Below are 18,953 nucleotides of genomic sequence, written 5' to 3' on the forward strand. Positions count from 1 at the left end.
TGTGGGGTCTCTGGGTCCTGGTGCATACAAGGTTTTGTTTGAGGCCTCTGAGCATCTCTGGCAGGTATGGGGTTTGATTTTAAATGCAGTTTTGTACAGTAAGCTAGGACAATCATTACCTATGGATGAAGCAAAAATAAACAAACCCTCAAGCAAATCTGCAGCACAGGTTTACATCACCTGAGTGGTCCAATTAATCCCAAGCCATGAAATTGACTTAAGATGGGTAGAGCCACCATGCACATGGTAAAAGCAAATGAGAATCCTCCAAAGAGGAAGCTAAACCACCTACATACAGGCAGGCCTTATTATACTAATAAGAGCAAGTTTTTCTTGAATAAAATTTTTCAAGAAAAATAATAAACATGTAGTCAACTATGAATAAAATAGATACTAATAAGAACCTCGGAGAAGGCAATGGCACCCCACTCCAGTACTCTTGCTTGGAAAATCCCATGGACGGAGGAGCCTGTTAGGCTGCAATCCATGGGGTCGCTAAGAGTCGGACATGACTGAGCGACTTCACTTTCACTTTTCACTTTCATGCACTGGAGAAGGAAATGGCAGCCCACTCCAGTGTTCTTGCCTGGAGAATCCCAGGGATGGGGGAGCCTGGTGGGCTTCCGTCTATGGGGTCGCACAGAGTCGGACACTGACTGAAGTGACTTAGCATAATGAGAACCTACTGTACAGGACAGGTAACTCTACTCAATGCTCTCAAGTGGCCTATACAGGAAGGAAATCCAAAAAAGAGGAGATTATGTACACATATGGCTGATTCACTTTGCTTTACAGTAGAAAATAACACAATGCTGTAAAGCAACTATACTCCAACATAATTTTTTAAAAATGTAGTCAAAGACAAAAAGGTACCCAATGAAATAAGGCTAAATAAATAAAACAAAATCTGGGCTAAAATTTATCAGAAAAAAAGACAAGTATTTAGGATAAAGAATTATCAGAAAGAAACTATAAATAGCTATTCTTAGTATATTTAAAGAATAAAAAGCTTAAATTAAATAAGAAACAAAATTACATAAAGTAGAATAGCAGATCTGAAAAATAAGAATAATATCTTACAATAAACATCTAATAACTAAAACTGAAAGAGTTCATAGTGGATGAAAAACAAAAACAGAATTAGTGAATGACAAGATGGGTCAATGAAATCATCTAGAATAAGGCACAGAAAGGCAAAACTGTGAAAAGATAGAAAAGAAATTAATAGTCACAAAAGACAGAGAAAATTAGCATGAGTTTTATTCAAATTTCAAAAAGGAGAAGAAACAGAGAATAGAAAAATATAATGCCTGAAGAAAAGCAATAATAAAAGACATTAATTTACAGATTTAAGAAACTATAAAATAAAATTAAGCATATATCATATCATACTGAAAATGCTAAAATATCAAAAACAAAGCAAATCTTGAAAAACCCAAGAGAGGGGAAGGATAACTTATCTTCAAAGGTTCAACAGTTAGTTTGACAAGTAATACAAAGGAAACCAAAAGAAAGCAAATACTACCTTCACTGTGCTAAAACAAAATAGTTTTAATATACAGTGTGCCAACCAGAACTATATACCAAACAAAAAAATCCTTTCAGATGAGAATGAACAAACAAATGTTCAGACAAATAGGAGAGAGATCATCACAAACATATTTTCACTAAAGGATATTCTAAGTATTTCTCTTCAAGGCAGAAAGAATAGGACCCAAATTAAAGATCTAAGAATTAAGGGGAGGGATCAAGATCAAAATGGTAAGAGCAGGAGGACATGAAACTTACCTCCCCACCAGGAACACATCAAAAATACATCTATATGCTGAATGATACTCACTGAAAACTAAGTGAAAAATGGCATCCATTTTTCTTTTTTTTTTTTTTTTCTAAAAATGGCATCCATTTTTTTCCTTGTACATCCAAAGCTGTAAGATGGAATCCGGTAGGAAGAGAAGAGAAGCAATCAGATCAGGACCTCTGCCCCATGAGGCAACATGGAAGAAGAAGGGAATCCTCCTTGAGAGATGAGCAGTTCAAATCACATTTTGGGTATACTAGCCCTCAGGTCCAAAAGCAGGAAAACAAGTCACCCAAACTGGTTAGAAAACCAGTGAGACTAACAAGGTGACTGTAAGAAACCTAGATTCAAATCATGAAGAGAGGTGCAACATTTTCGTACTCCTGAAACAAGGCAGAGAAAGCAAATTGAATTTGCACTGGACTCTAGCTTGTTTCCTGTAACTTCCACAGTGTGCCACCCAGCCTGAGCCAAGTGATTGCTCAGGCCTTGTGTACTTTGCAACACAACTCCACATTAGGGAAAGAGATGCTGTGGCTGAGGACCATGCTCAGTTGTGAGGGACTATACCAGCCCAGACACAAAACAGCATCTGAATAGGGAGGTGCATCCATTACCAGCGCTTACAGTAGCAATGTATCAAAAGTAGTACCAGACTCTGACTACAGCTGACACCACCATAGCCTGCACCCAGACCCACATCAGCCATGCCTGCCAGCTCTGCAGCCCAACTCCAAACTAGGGTGAGGGTTGCAAAGGCAGTTCAGACCTAGAACAGTGTCTGAAGAGGCAGCGGCAGCTATTAATGGTACTCACAGAGGCAGTGCATTAAAAGCAGTCCAGACTCTAACTGTAATCAGGGATGCCACGACCCACACTCAGACCAACATCAAGCACCTGTACTGGCCCCTCTTGCTCCAGAACTGCTCCATATGAGGTAAGGGCGCCAGTGCTGGGAGGGAAGAGAGCACACACCTAGAATGAACAAAGATGGCTCAGACCCAACTCTTAGAGCTTCTGTGTGAGCAAGTGGAGACCTGACCCTGCCTCCAACAGGGTAATGTTAGCCACTGAGAAAAGAAGCCCTGGCTCACACTTGACTGTGGCTCTAGACCCTCCATTTCCAACCCAACCTCTTAGCAAGGTGATAGTTGCCAGCACACACTGGGAAAAGACATGATTCATGTTCACATCAGATCCTGTCCACAACATATAAAAATAATAATAAAAGTAGATTTATAATCAGAGATAAAAAGTTAACATTAGAAAAATAGGTTTAACATTAGAAAATAACATTAAAAACTAATCACTAACAAAGGAAAAAATATGATATCTCAATATATACCCCCTAAAAAGTATTTTATTCTTATTGATATTTTTGTGGATATTGAGTCAATATCCATTCATTATAAAACTCCTTGATATATTGGAAATAGAATTCTCTTCCAGAAAGCAAGGATGCAATAATAAGCAACTGCATTTCCCATAACTAGCTTTGTGCCTGGCATAGAACAGAAAGGAGGTTAATAAAAGTTGAATGGATAAATTAATGAGTAATGATTTGAAAGTGCTAATATATATCCAAAACAAAGTTTCCAACTGCCCTCTAACTCCATTATACATGTATTGTAGGACAATGTAGAGCTTACATTCAAAAGGACAGCAAGGAAGCAGAGACCTCAAATTTGCTAAAGCAAAAAGGTAAAGAAAACTTGCATAAATATGTTGAGGAAGAAAAAAATTTTATATGCTATGTATGAAGAGCAAGGGTTTCCAATTCAAAGTTTGGAAAGGAGAGGAACAACAGAAGTCAAGACAAGCAGAAAAGCCAACACTGATAACAGAATGAAAAAAAGTAATGGGTTTAATCACGTATGACTGATATGTAGCCTCATGAAAAAGATCCAAACCCCCTCCAAACAGAATCCTATTTAAAAGTATAGTACTCTTAATAAACAGAAAAAGAGTCAAATTTTTCTCCCCTTAAATTTTTTTCTTAAATCTCTGATCACTGATACTCTTTAGCAGACAAGTATTGGCAAGTGACAAAAATTAGGTAACAACAAGAAATTATTATTATTTTCTTGTAAAATTATCTCCATACTGCCAAATTCAGACTTAAATTGAAGAAAAGTAAGGAAAACCACTAGACCATTATGTATGACCTAAGTCAAATCCCTTGCGATTATATAGTGGAATTGACAGATTCCAGAGATTAGATCTGATAGAGAAAGTGCCTGAAGAACTATGGACAGAAATTAGTGACATCGTACAGGAGGCAGTGATCAAGACCATCCCCAAGAAAAAAAAGTGCAAAATGGCTGTCTGAGGAGGCCTTACAAATAGCTGAAAAAAGAGAAGCTAAAGGCAAAGGAGAAAAGGAAAGACATACCCATTTGAATTCAGAGTTCCGAAGAATAGCAAGGAGAGATAAGAAAGCCTTTCTCAGCGATCAATGCAAAGAAATAGAGAAAAACAATAGAATGGGAAAGACTAGAGATCTCTTCAAGAAAATTAGAGATACCAAGGGAACATTTCATGCAAAGATGGGCCCAATAAAGGACAGAAATGGTATGGACTTAACAGAAGCAGAAGATATTAAGAACAGGTGGCAAGAATACAGAAGAACTATACAAAAAAAGATCATGACCCAGATAACCACAATGGTGTCATCACTCACCTACAGCCAGACATCGTGGAATGCGAAGTCAAGTGGGCCTTAGGAAGCATCACTACAAATAAAGCTAGTGGAGGTGATGGAATTCCAGCTGAGCTATTTGAAATCCTAAAAGAGGATGCTGTGTAAGTGCTGCACTCAATATGCCAGCAAATTTGGAAGACTCAGCAATGCCACAGGACTGGAAAAGGTCAGGTTTCATTCCAATCCCAGAGAAAGGCAATGCCAAAGAATGTTCAAACTATCACACAATTATACTCATCTCGCATGCTAGCAAAGTAATGCTCAAAAGTCTCCATGCCAGGCTTCAACCATATGTGAACCATAAACTTCCAGATGTGCCAACTGGATTTAGAAAAGCCAGAGAAACCAGAGATCAAATTGCCAACATCTGTTGGATCACTGAAAAGGCAAGAAAGTTTCAGAAAAACATCTACTTCTGCTTCATTGACTACGCCAAAGCCCTTGACCATGGGGATCACAACAAACTGTGGAAAAATCAGAGATGGGAATACCAGACTACCTCACCTGCCTCCTGAGAAATCTGTATGCAGGCCAAGAAGCAATAGTTAGAACTGGACATGGAACAACAGACTGGTTCCAAATCGAGAAAGGAGTACGTCAAGGCTGTATATTGTTACCCTTCTTATTTAACTTATATGCAGCATACATCATGTAAAATGCCAGGCTGGATGAAGCCCAAGCTGGAATCAAGACTGCCGGGAGAAGTATCAATAACCTCAGATATGCCAACGACACCACACTTATGGCAGAAAACTAAGAACTAAAGAGCTTCTTGATGAAAGTGAAAGAGGAGAGTGAAAAAGTTGGCTTAAAACTCAACATTCAGAAAACTAAGATCATGGAATCCGGTCTCATCACTTCCTGGCAAATAGATGGGGAAACAATAGAAACAGCGACAGACTTGATTTTGTTGGGCTCCAAAATCACTGCAGATGGTGATTGCAGCCATGAAATTAAAAGATGCTTGCTCCTTGGAAGAAAAGCTATTATCAACCTAGACAGCATATTAAAAAACAGAGACATTACTTTGCCAACAAAGATCTGTCTAGTCAAAGCTATCATTTTTCCAGTAGTCACGTATGGACTACTGGAGAGTTGGACTAAAGAAAGCTAAGCGCCGAAGAACTGATGTTTTTGAACTGTGGTGTTAGAGAAGACTCTTGAGAATCCCTTGGTCTGCAAGGAGATCAAACCAATCAATCCTAAAGGAAATCAATCCTGAATATTCATTGGAAGGACTGATGCTGAAGCTGAAGCTCCAGTACTTTGGCCACCTGATGCGAAGAACTGACTCACTGCAAAAGACCTTGATGCTGGGAAAGACTAAAGGCAGGAGGAGAAGGGGACAACAGAGGATGAGATAACTGGATGGCATCACCAACTCAAAGGACATCAGTTTGAGCAAGCTCCGGCAGTTGGTTATGGACAGGAAAGCCTGGCATGCTGCAGTCAATGGGGTCGCAAAGTGTCAAACACAACCGAGCGACTGAACTGAACTGAAGAAAATATTAAAAATAAGAATTAGCTGATCATAATTAATTTAAATGGATAGTTCCAGGGAGAATGAAGTAGTTGGTAACAGACCAACCTTCATGCTGAAAATAACTAGTAAACACAGAACAAATCTAAACAAAAGGGACTAAAGAGGCTAAGATTCCTAACAGATACGTCCTAATAAGTCAACTGACAAAATTTAGCTGACATCTACTGATTCTAGGCATGAGCAAGAGGCCTAAATGCTCGCTTGGTCCCAGCAGAGGGCTGTTTCCAGGGAATTAAAATAGACAGCATATACGTGACAACCTAGAGGGGCAGGACCCACCTCCCATCCCCAAGAGAAAGGGGATATACCTATGGTTGATTCATGTTAATATATGGCAGAATCCAACACAATATTGCAAAGCAATTATCCTTCAATTAAAAGTAAATAAATTTTTTAAAATAGCATAGTCTTACGTGTCTCAAAGAGCTGAATAAACAAAATTGAAGACTCAAAAAAAACCTCATAAACTTGACTATTTCCCTTCATTCAGCTAGCCTCTAATTGGATTACAGTAATCAGCCCAATTTCTCCCTAGCAAACAGAAGACAACATCAGCCAGCATCTGTAACTTTTCTTATAACAATGTACGGAATTCAATCAAAAAATTACTGGACACATCAAAAGATAAGGACAAATCATTAAAAAGTAAGATTAAAAAGGAATAGAAAGTAGAATGGAGGTCACCAAGGGCTGAGGGGAGGAGGAAATGGGAAGTTACCACTTAATGGATACAGCAATTTTGCAAGATGAAGAGTTCTGGAGATAAATACTACTGATGACTGCCTAACAATGTGAATGTATCTGTGCCACTGAGCCATACACTTAAAAATGATTAAGATACTAAATTTTATGTTATATGTATTTTACCATGTTTTTAAAAAAGAAACAGATCAAAAGGTGAGCCAGATGTTGAAGTAAAAAGAGAACTATAAAATATCAATGACTAATATATTCAAAAAGGATGAAATGTCACTTTTAAAAGAGAAGTTAACCAGAGAAATGGAATCTTTAGAAAAACAATTAAATGGAAATTTTAGAAGGAAGACGTATGATTAAAGTTAAGGATTCAATAAATGATTTTAAAAGCAACTTGACACAGTAGAAGGCAGGGTTAGATAACAGGTCAGTAGAAGATATCTAAGCTGAAACAAAGAGAAAAACAAGTGGAAGATAGATGGATAGATGGGAAACAATGAAAAGTAATTTAAATGAATATATTTCAGTGGCTATAAGTCTGCAGAATCATACAGTATTATTTATTACCAATAAGTTGTTTCCAGTTTATATGATAAGATTAAACATTCATTCATCTTAACACCTATTAAAATTCTATTTTATATATATATATATGGCAACATGTTGGGCACTATAGAGTTACAAAGATATTTAGTAAGACACTGCCCTCAAGACACTCAAGGTCACAGGAGACATACAAGTAATGCTTAAGCCACTCCTAACAATAAGGAGTTCAGCAGAATTTAGCCAACAGATTTGGAGAGGCGGTAGAAGGTTAATTTTGGTTAGTAGAAGTAGCCAAAAGCTGGTGAGAGAGGGAGAACATAAAATGTAAAAGAAGTTAAACAATTTCAATATCTGGAGTACAGGACACAGTGATGACAGCAAGGTAAAATGAGCAGGCATAGGTTAACAGGAACTAAATAATTCTTTGCCATGTTTTTAAGAAAAAACTGAAAAAATGCCACAAGATCTCCATGATGTTCTGAAAGGAGCACAGTATTTCACAAAGTGCACACCTTTCAAGTGCCTTACTACTTGAACAAGTTTGAAAAACACTCAATAAAAAGATAGTCTAAAATATTACATGACCCTAAAGATCCTTCATAATCTGATCCAAACATTTTTTCCAGTCTCATCTATCTGAGTTCTTTAAGATAAAGGCTTAAAGATATATACTAATATTTATATTATACTAGTATACTAATATATAGTAATCAGTGCTTCAAATATACCCTAATTTTCACACTTTTAAGACTTGCACAAGCCATTTCTTCCGCCTACAGTCCCTCCTCCAATTCACTGTCTCAGTTCAGTCGCTCAGTCGTGTCTGACTCTTTGTGACCCCATGAATCGCAGCACGCCAGGCCTCCCTGTCCATCACCAACTCCCGGAGCTCTCTCAGACTCACGTCCATCGAGTCAGAGACGCCATCCAGCCATCTCATCCTCTGTCGTCCCCTTCCCCTCCTGCCCCCAATCCCTCCCAGCATCAGAGTCTTTTCTAATGAGTCAACTCTTTGTGTGAGGTGGCCAAAGTACTGGAGTTTCAGCTTTAGCATCATTCCTTCCAAAGAAATCCCAGGGCTGATCTCCTTTAGAATGGACTGGCTGGATCTCCTTGCAGTCCAAGGGACTCTCAAGAGTCTTCTCCAACACCACAGTTCAAAAGCATCAATTCTTCGGCACTCAGCCTTCTTCACAGTCCAACTCTCACATCCATACATGACCATAGGAAAAACCATAGCCTTGACTAGACGAACCTTTGTTGGCAAAGTAATGTCTCTGCTTTTGAATATGCTATCTAGGTTGGTCATAACTTTCCTTCCAAGGAGTAAGCATCTTTTAATTTCATGGCTGCAGTCACCATCTGCAGTGATTTTGGAGCTCCCAAAAATAAAGTCTGACATTGTTTCCCCATTTATTTCCCATGAAGTGATGGGACTGGATGCCATGATCTTTGTCTTCTGAATGTTGAGCTTTAAGCCAACTTTTTCACTCTCCACTTTCACTTTCATCAAGAGGCTCTTTGGTTCCTCTTCACTTTCTGCCATAAGGGTGGTGTCATCTGCATATCTGAGGTTATTGATATTTCTCCCGGCAATCTTGATTCCAGCTTGTGCTTCTTCCAGCCTAGCATTTCTCATGATGTACTCTGCATATAAGTTAAATAAGCAGGGTGACGATATACAGCCTTGATGTACTCCTTTTCCTATTTGGAACCAGTCTGTTGTTCCATATCCAGTTCTAACTGTTGCTTCCTGACCTGAATATAGGTTTCTCAAAAGGCAGGTCAGGTGGACTTTTAATCATCTATGATCTACTTACCCTGGAGAAGGAAATGGCAACCCCTCCTTCCCTGGTGGCTCAGACGGTAAAGCATCTGTCTACAATGCAGGAGACCCGGATTTGATCCCTGGGTTGGGAAGATCCCCTGGAGAAGGAAATGGCAATCCACTCCAGTACTATTGCCTGGAAAATCCCATGGAGAGATGAGCCTGGTAGGCTACAGTCCATGGGGTCGCAGACTCAGACATGACTGAGCGACTTCACTTTCACTTTCCAGTACTCTTGTCTGGAAAACCCTATGGATGGAGGAGCCTAGTAGGCTACAGTCCATGGGGTCACAAATTGTCGGACAAGACTGAGCAACTTCACTTTCTTTCTTTCTTTCTTTTAGTAGTTGTGATGTGTGAACTTAGTTGCCCCGAGGCATGTGGAACCTTCTTGGATCAGGGATCAAACCCATGTCCCCTGCATTGGCAGGGGGATTCTTAACCACTGGATCACCAGGGAAGTTCTGAACTGTCTTCTTTAGGCTTTAATATTTGCTGGTGTAACATTTTGGCATACCTGACAGCATTCATTCCCTGGTGGCTCAGATGGTGAAGCACCTGCCTGCAATGTGGAAGACATGGGTTCGATCCCCCTGGGTCAGGAAGATCCCCTAGAGAAGGAGACGGCAACCCACTCCAGTACTCTTGCCTGGAAAATTCCATGGATGGAGGAGCCTGGTAGGTGACAGTCCATAGGATCACCAAGAGTCAGACATGACTGAGCAACTTCACTCATTCATGGTCTACTTCAACAAACAACTTTTCCTTAATGCCTTTCCAAATGCCTTGCTCCAAGACTAATTAATAACTGTCTCCATAGTGCTCCTAGAGTATTCATTTATTTACAAAATATATGATGCCTAATATATATTAGGCACTGCTTTATGCACTTGGAATGCATCAATTAACAAAAAAGACAAAGATCCCTGTTTTCATGGAGCACCTTCTTGAAACTTGAAGAAAATGAGAGTATGGAAAGGGAAAAGAGGAGCACATCTTCTTTTAAAAAGCTTCCTAAGTGACTGTTATTCCCTCCTCCAACTTTTCAACCTGGGTGGAGAATTACAGCATTAAAAACCATTACAACAAAACTGTGTTAGTTGCTCAGTTGTGTCCAACTCTTTGTGATCCCATGGACTGTATCCTTCCAGGCTCTTCTGTCCATGGGATTTCCCAGGCAAGGATACATGTGTGTGTGTGGTGTATGCATGCTCAGTCGTATCTGATTCTTAGAAACCCCATGGATTATAACTCGCCTGGCTCCTCTGTCCATGGGATTTTCCAGACAAGAATACTAGAGTGTATAGCCATTCCTTTCTCCAGGGTATCTTCCCAACCCAGGGATTGAACCTGGGTCTCCTGCACTGCAGGCAGATTCTGAGCCACCAGGGAAGCCCAAAACATTACAAAACTGCTTCATTACAATAAAACTGTAATGAAAGCTAAAATTTTAAACATAACAAGAGGAATACATAACACATTATCATATTTTCTTATATAAATTCTTACTTGTCTTTTCCTCCAATTGATTAATTTTATTTCTGGACTCCTCTAGCAGAAATGTTAACTCTTTCATTTTATTTTCTTTCTCAGTACTTTGGATCAATAGCAGTGATACCTAAAATGAAATATTTAAATAATACATTATAGATACAAAAAATTAAATATGATACCTTAGCACCGATCATCATCTATGATTATTTTATGGACTTCCTTATATGCTTTTCATCAGTCTGTGCCTGGCATTTAGTATGTGCTTGCACAGCAAACATTTATTGAATGAAGGAGTGAGCAAACTAGTGCAACATTCTTAATATTATAATAAGCATTTTAAGTTATCACTTAGAAGATTATATATTGGAATCTACTGGTTCATTTATTCTGTAAGTATTATTGAGCACCTACTCTGTTCCAGAAACCATAATAAGCACTGAATATACACACATGATGGAACTCATCCAAGAAACTCATAGCCTAGACCAGGTGACAAACAACTAAACTTGAATATTATTATAGAACAAAAATCTTACAGGAATTAGAAAAAAAATCTAAATCAGTCTTGGGGGATGTAATCAAAAATTAACCCTTCTCAAAGAATTTAACTGAATCTTGATAGACAAGTACTCAGTCTTGTCTAAGTATTCAGGTTAGCAGGAGGAAATGAGCATTCTAGACTTGTGTAAGAATACAAAGGATCAAAAGATCATGCTTCTATTCAGAGAGCTGAAATGTTTAGATGGCTAGAATACAGACTGCATGTAAAGGAAAGGTGAAAGATAAACTTATAGACTGAAGACTCACAGATTCAAGATGGCAGAAAGACCTCTCTACCCTATTTTCATCTTCAAACCACCCAAAAAATCACCAGAAAAACAACAAAGATGGACTTCATCTTCCATGAAACCATGAGACTTCTATAATCTAAACCACAAAATGTAAAAAAGGAAAACAGTGAAAGGGAACAGAAAATGCTTTAGCATAGAAATGCAAGATCAAAACTAAGAGTCTACACAGGGAAGATTACAAATGAGAAGCAAGATAGTTCAATCCTAAAGAAACCCAGAATGTTTAATGAATCTGAAGCACAGACACTGTGGAAGCTAGGTATGAAACAGGAGACTAAGTAAAAGGAGAAGACTCTTGAGAGTCCCTTGGACTGCAAGAAGATTAAACCAGTCAATCCTAAAGGAAATCAATCCTGAATATTCATTGGAAGGACTGATGCTGAAGCTCCAATACTTTGGCCACCTGATGTGAAGAACTGACTCATTGGAAAAGACCCTGCTGCTGGGAAAGACTGAAGGCAGGAGAAGGGGACGACAGAGGATGAGATGGTTAGAGGGCATCACCGACTCAATCGACATGAGTTTGAGCAAGTTCAGGGAGATAGTGAAAGACAGGAAAGCCTGGCTTGCTGCAGTCCATGGGGTTGCAAAGAGTTGGACATGACTGAGAGACTGAACAACAACAAAAGTTACAAGGAGATTGGAAGTCTGCTAAGAGTAGTAAGTCTTCTCTAGGCCTCTTAACCCTCCTTTCCTGGACTCTACTCCCTGAAAGCCAATCAGAGAACAAGCCTATTCCATCTTTGCAAGAGACACCAGCATGATCAAATCAGAGGGGGAAAAAAAAAAAAACAAAAGAATCTCTAAACCTGGATTTCCAGGCACAGGAAAGGTTGGAGACAAAAGATATTACTAAGAAGTCAACATATGGAATGATGAGACTCAGCCTGTCCTGCTAACCCAGCCCCAAAATGCTATCAACAAAGTTTACATTCCCAGGCAAAGAATTTGGAGATTTCTAGGAAAAAAAAAAAAGTCTTGCAAATAACAACACTTAAAACTTCCAGATATACAAGCAGGATTTAGAAAAGGCAGAGAAACCAGAGATCAAATTGTCAATATTCACTGGATCATGAAGAAAGCAAAGAAATTCTAGAAAAACATCTGCTTCATTAACTATGCAAAAGCCTTTACTGTATGGATCACTACAAACTATGGAAAATTCCTAAAGAGATAGGAATACCAGACCACCATACCTGCTTCCTGAAAAACCTATATGCAGGTCAAGAAGCAACAGTTAGAACCAGATATGGAACAAAAGACTGATATCAAACAGGAAAAGGAGTGTGTCAAGGCTATATATTGTTACCCTATTTTTTAACTTATACATCATGAGTACATGATGAGTACATCATGAGAAATGCTAGGCAGAATGAATCACAAGCTGGAATCAGGATTGCCGGGAAAAATATCAACAACCCAGATATGGAGATGATACCACTCTAATGGTAGAAAGTGAAGAGGAACTAAAGAGCCTCTTGATGAAGGTGAAAGAGGAAATTGAAAAGGCTAGCTTGAAATTCAACATAAAAAAAACTAAGATCATGGCATCCAGTTCCATCACTTCATGGCAAACAAATGGGGAAAAAGTGGAAACAGTTAACAGATTTTATTTTCTTGGGCTCCAAAATCACTGCTGATGGTAACTGCAGCAACAAAAGTAAAATATGCTTGTTCCTTGGAAGAAAAGCTATGACAAACCTAGACAGTGTATTCAAAAGCAGAGAAGTCACTTTGCCAACAAAGATCTGTATAGTCAAAGCAATGGTTTTTCCAGTAGTCATGTATGGATGTGAGAGTTGGACCATAAAGAAGGCCAACTGTTGAAAAATTGATCCTTTCAAACTGTGGTGCTAGAAAGGACTCTTGAGAGTACCCTGGACAGCAAGGAGATCAAACCAGTCAATCTTAAAGGAAATCAACTCTGAATATTGTCTGGAAGGACTGATGCTGAAGCTGAAACTCCAATACTTTGGCCACTTGATGTGAAGAGCCAACTCACTGGAAATACAGGAAAGATGGAGAGCAGGAAAAAAAGGGGGCAACAGTGAATGAGATGATTGGATGGCACCACCAACTCAAAGGACTTGAGTTTGAGCAAACTCTGGGAGATAGTGAAGGACAGGAAAGCTTGGCGTGCTGCAGTCCATGGGGTTGCAAAGAGTCAGATACAACAAAGCAACTAAACAACAAACACAGAGTCCCCACCAAAACACTAGCTGGCCACAGGATCATTTTTATAAAGAACACCCAAGATCTGAAAGTTCAGCTCATGCACTCAGGATTCCAACAAGCTTCTCAGCACTTTATTCTATTTTTGTTTTCTGTATAATAAGCACACTTTTCGCTTTTAAGAATACCTCCTTCTTTCAGAAATCTGGTTAAAAATATATGGTTAAAATACAGAAAAAAATGCTAGCTATTTTAAAAGATCAAAGTATAATACATATAAGAATGAAGTCAAGGAGAAGGCAATGGCACCCCACTCCAGTACTCTTGCCTGGAAAATCACATGGACAGAGGAGCCTGGTAGGCTGCAGTCCATGGGGTCGCTGAGTCGGACACAACTGAGCGACTTCACTTCACTTTACAGAAAACTCTAAGAATCTTCTTTGTACTTTCAATTAATATTTGCCATTATTGTTTAGTACATATCCTTGTTATCTATAATTACAAGGTATTTGTGCCAAGTCAGATAAAAACTCAGAAAAAATAGGGAGAAGTAGAGAGATGATAGTCAAAATAACTATACTACCCAAAGATTCCTTTCTATATTTCATTTTCCATTCTGGATTCAGAAAGCTGGAAACTGTTAAAGTTGGCATAATCATCATCTGAAATCAACATTCTTGTGACTCTAAAAGAATATAAACTCACCATTTTCAAGTTTCCCACTATGTGACATTAACAGAAAGAAGCAAAAGAATGTTTTAGTTCACCTTCATTGGTGTCATGAATCACATATTTCAAAATAAACTGCAAAATGTGGGTTGCATAATCATGATCATATTTATATTTTATGAAGTTTTTATCTGAACAAAAGTCCTCACAAAATAATATATATTTACAGAATGTCCTAATACCCACTAATATAAATATTGTAGAAGATCCACTGATTTTTTAAAAAGGGATAGCATTCAATATGTGCAAATTTGAGTCAATGGAAATTAAGGCATATGGAAAATATATTTAAATATACATAATATTAAAATTCAAAACTTTATCAAGCAGGCAGCAAATAAAAATCTCATGAAATTTTAAGTATCTCATTTATTAGCAAATATAAAGGATACAGAAAATAGATTTGTAAAAAATACCTGCTTTTCCTTGTCATTTACTTCCTTCTTGTACTCTTCTTCAAGGTGTTGGATTTTTTCATAATCTTCCTTTACTTTGAAAGTAAAACAAATATACTTTAATGTAACTATCACAAACAAAATTTTAAGTTTCTGATAATTTATTTCACTTTGTTATTTATCTAGATATTAAATTCCAATGTGAAAAGATGAAACTGCTATCTTCTTGCTGCTAAACTTCTGTTTAGTAAATTTAACAATATCTAAGTTACAATACGGAGAAGGCAATGGCACCCCACTCCAGTACTCTTGCCTAGAAAATCCCATGGACAGAGGAGCCTGGTGGGCTGCAGTCCATGGGGTCACTAAGAGTCGGACACGACTGAGCGACTTCACTTTCACTCTTCACTTTCATGCACTGGAGAAGGAAATGGCAACCCACTCCAGTGTTCTTGCCTGGAGAATCCCAGGGACGGGGGACCCTGGTGGGCTGCCGTCTATGGGGTCGCACAGAGTCGGACACGACTGCAGTGACTTAGCAGCAGTAGCAAGTTACAGTAACTTTCTAACATTCTATAATTTTTATAACAGCACATATATAAAAGTTTTCTTCTTTATAACACAGAAATCTGAAATAACAGATTTTAAAAATATACCTATTATTATTTTAACAAGCAACTTGACCAAGAAATGTAAAAATAAAACCAAATCACACTTCCAAAAACTTAAGTACAAACCATAATTTGATTTCAGGGAAAATGTAGCTTTTGAGTCAAACAGGGTATTTTTAACATATACCAATCCTCTGCCACATTCCACAAGATTTTGAGGGGCTTATAAAACCATATACAGTATAAAAGTTTCCAATAGTTTAGGCATCAAGCTGAAGGTATGAAAACATTAACAGAATTTATTAAAAATATAAATAGCAGAAGAGTAATATTTAAAATAAAAAGATTCCTACACTTAAAATGCATCTCCAGTCTGGAACTCTCAGCTTGCACACGAAGTTCCTCAAAAGCTATTACCATTTTCTGAAATATATTTAAGTTTTAAGAATCATACTAAGGCTTTTAAAATAGCTTTCTTGAAGCAATGAAAATAATAAATTTGTATCAAGTGATCATTACATTTAAAACTATACAACATTGAATAATGAAAATTCTGTAACTTTTAATAATTAAACAATTTACTAAAATGTACTGAGAGTGCCTGTTATGGTAGCTTCCCAGATGCTTAAAGGCACTGGAGACAGGTTATATAATACCAAAGAGCAGCAAAACAATTATTAGTACTCTAGTCATTTACTTAATAGCCCATATCAAAATCTGTAATTTTCAATTGATTTTTGCTTACAATCTACTAGAGTATAATCTCTGTGAGGTCTCTCCCCATAAGAGTTCAAATTATACTTCCTACCTGTCAGCATGAGTTCATTCAACATTCAACAAATCCTGATTTGTAAAACTGGATGAATTCATTTATTCATTTAATAAATAGTTACTGTCAATTATGTGCCAGGCACTGTTTTAGGCATTTAGGATATAAGACAAAGTCCTTATCCTTTCATTTCAATATAAGAAAGAAGACATACCAACACAAATACACACATACACACACACACATGCACACGTGTATATCAAATAAATATCATGCAGTTTCAAGTGCTCTTCAGGAAAGTTAAGACAAGGTGAGGAGAGAAGACGACTGAGTAGAAAGATATTTTAGGTGAAATAATAAGGAGGGTAATAAAAAAGCAGAATTAAGCATATACATTTGCACAAGATCTTGGATACGAAAAGTTCTAGATAGAAAGAACAAATTCAGAGAAGCAAGATCAGAAAGAGTTTAGCAAGTCTGAGAAACAAAAAAGAAAGAATTACAGCAGAGAAGCAAACTGAAGAATGATAGGGGATGGGATTTTTAAAAAAAAGTAAACAGGCATCAGACACAGATTAATAATACTTGCTATGTTTTTCAAATTAGTGGTTATATGTCAAAATGTGCTAGTCTCTGACACAGAGTTAATATCTAATAAATTAAGTTAAATGGTGTCACTAACATGTAAATTAAAAAACCACTAAAAAACAAAACATTAATACTCATAGTATGGAATCTTGAGAATTTTACTAGATATAATCATATATCAAAAGGTAAATAATAATCCCTTTAGCAAGAACAATTGTTCATATTTTTGTAGCTATTACTCTAATTTGCTTAGAAATGCCTCTGTTTAAAATATTCAGATTTTCACTACCACTTACCTCTATGTTACTATTTAGGTCCATATAAACTTGCCTAGTTTCTTCTCGTTCATATTCATCTGTTATAAATACAAAATATTACAAAATTAAATTTAAAAATTCTTCTTGATTCCAACAAGGTAACACTCAAATGTTTCAGGTAAGCATTAAAATATTTAAAAATCTGTGTTAGTAAAGGATATTGGTACATCTTTTGAGTCATTTAAAGTAGTATTAAAAATAATTTACATAAGGCATGGTCATACTTCATGACAACTACCTCAAAAGTTGGAGCTGTTCAGTTATCTCTAATTTCCTTTTATAGAATTATTATTACTCATTACTTTATTCAAATTTTATAATATATTTATAGTTTTAGCATTTACAATAATTTGGGATTTAACAACTATCTGTGAAGTATTTTTCCTTTGTATTTTTAAGATTCATGAGGTGAATTTTATTATTTTTTTCTTAGAAGAAAACTTTGAGGTCCTCTATTTAACAGATAAAAAGCTAAGTGAGTGTCCCAAGGATAAAAGACACTTTTTATTAGAGTGAGAAACCATATGCAGGACTCAGGCAGGTCCTTTCCATTGGACCACCACCCACTGGATAGCATTTCTTTTTTTTTTTTTTTACTTTACAATATTGTATTGGTTTTGCCATACATCAACATGAATCCGCCACTGGTGTACACGTGTTCCCAATCCTGAACCCCTCTCCCACCTCCCACCCCATACCATCCCTCTGGGTCATCCCAGTACACCAGCCCCAAGCATCCTGTATCCTGCATCGAACCTGGACTGGTGTTTGGTTTCTTATACGATATTATACATGTTTCAATGCCATTCTCCCAAATCATCCGCCCTCCCTCTCCCACAGAGTCCAAAAGACTGTTCTATACATCTGTGTCCATGAGGTGAATTTTAAATGAAACACAAATCTCACTCTTGTTTCTGCTCTATTTTTTTGAAGAGACAGAAAGGAAAATAAACATCAAGACAAGAATAAGCTAAGAATAAGTGTAGTCCCAAAGAGAAATCTCCTGTAAATCCTTTACAATATTTTTAGGGTTTTTTTTTTTAATTTTTTTTTTAACCTGAGCAATGATTCCCTCTAACTATACTCAAACTGAGTGTTGATATGTGGTACTACAGAGAATTAAGGCACAAGGCAGTAAAAGACAATGTGACTATCCTTTCATAATTCCACCCTTTTGGGCCAAGAATCACAAAAACCATGTTAAACTGAAGGGACAGTATTAGTTCCAGATTCTAAGTAACAAGTTGCAAAACAAGAATGGCAGCTATGATAGACTCAAATGTCAATGAGGAGCCAAATGAACTGACTTTAGAAGATATAAGTATTCTTGTATTCTCAAAAACACTGGAAAGAGGTCTAGACTTATCAAACCACATGGAACAGGAGCCAGACCGCTTTTATTTGAGTATTCATGGGCTGGAAAAGTTAAAGAAATAGAGACAGAACACATTGGTATTTCAACAGAAAGTTCATCCTTCTCACTCCAACCATTCACTGTCTCATATTTACTACCCAACACAGTTAGCAACAAATCTCTATTCCACAAAAACTATTTGTGCCAAAGAATTGCATCCTATTGCCAACACTTCCAATCTTCCCATTACCATCATCATCAGTACTTCCAAAATACCCTCCAGTCATTCTTACAATAGACAAGTACTGGAAAGATAATAAAACTACAAAAAAGAAAATAAATTGGTATAGACGTACTTTATAGTTGTCAGGAGCAAGTTGCTACAGCGGGGCATAGAGAAGGGACTTTGGTAAAGTGTTCTAATGTACTGATATAATAATTGTAACCAATAAAACCTATCTTTTTTGTTTTCTTGGTATCTATTCATCTCCCCACCCCCAGCTCACTCCCTCCTTTCACATTCCCTCCTCCCTTCCCTCTCTCTCTATCCCTTATTTC

The 18,953-nt window shown here is 37.3% G+C and overlaps 1 protein-coding gene across 10 annotated transcripts in view; it reads right to left on the minus strand.

The window, feature by feature from the left end:
• Window positions 1-18,953, minus strand: part of SYCP1 (synaptonemal complex protein 1) — a 151,611-nt gene that overhangs the window by 116,976 nt on the left and 15,682 nt on the right. For all 10 annotated transcript variants that reach the window (XM_045166061.1, XM_044944511.2, XM_025288044.2 and 7 more), the window contains 4 exons: window positions 17,021-17,079; window positions 15,721-15,790; window positions 14,778-14,851; window positions 10,625-10,733 (listed from right to left, as the gene is read on the minus strand). In XM_045166061.1, coding sequence (XP_045021996.1) covers window positions 10,625-10,733; window positions 14,778-14,851; window positions 15,721-15,790; window positions 17,021-17,079 — 312 coding nt within the window. The remainder of the gene's footprint in view (window positions 1-10,624; window positions 10,734-14,777; window positions 14,852-15,720; window positions 15,791-17,020; window positions 17,080-18,953) is intronic.

This window comes from Bubalus bubalis, chromosome 6 (genome assembly GCF_019923935.1).
Source record: "Bubalus bubalis isolate 160015118507 breed Murrah chromosome 6, NDDB_SH_1, whole genome shotgun sequence".
Lineage (NCBI taxonomy): Eukaryota > Metazoa > Chordata > Mammalia > Artiodactyla > Bovidae > Bubalus > Bubalus bubalis.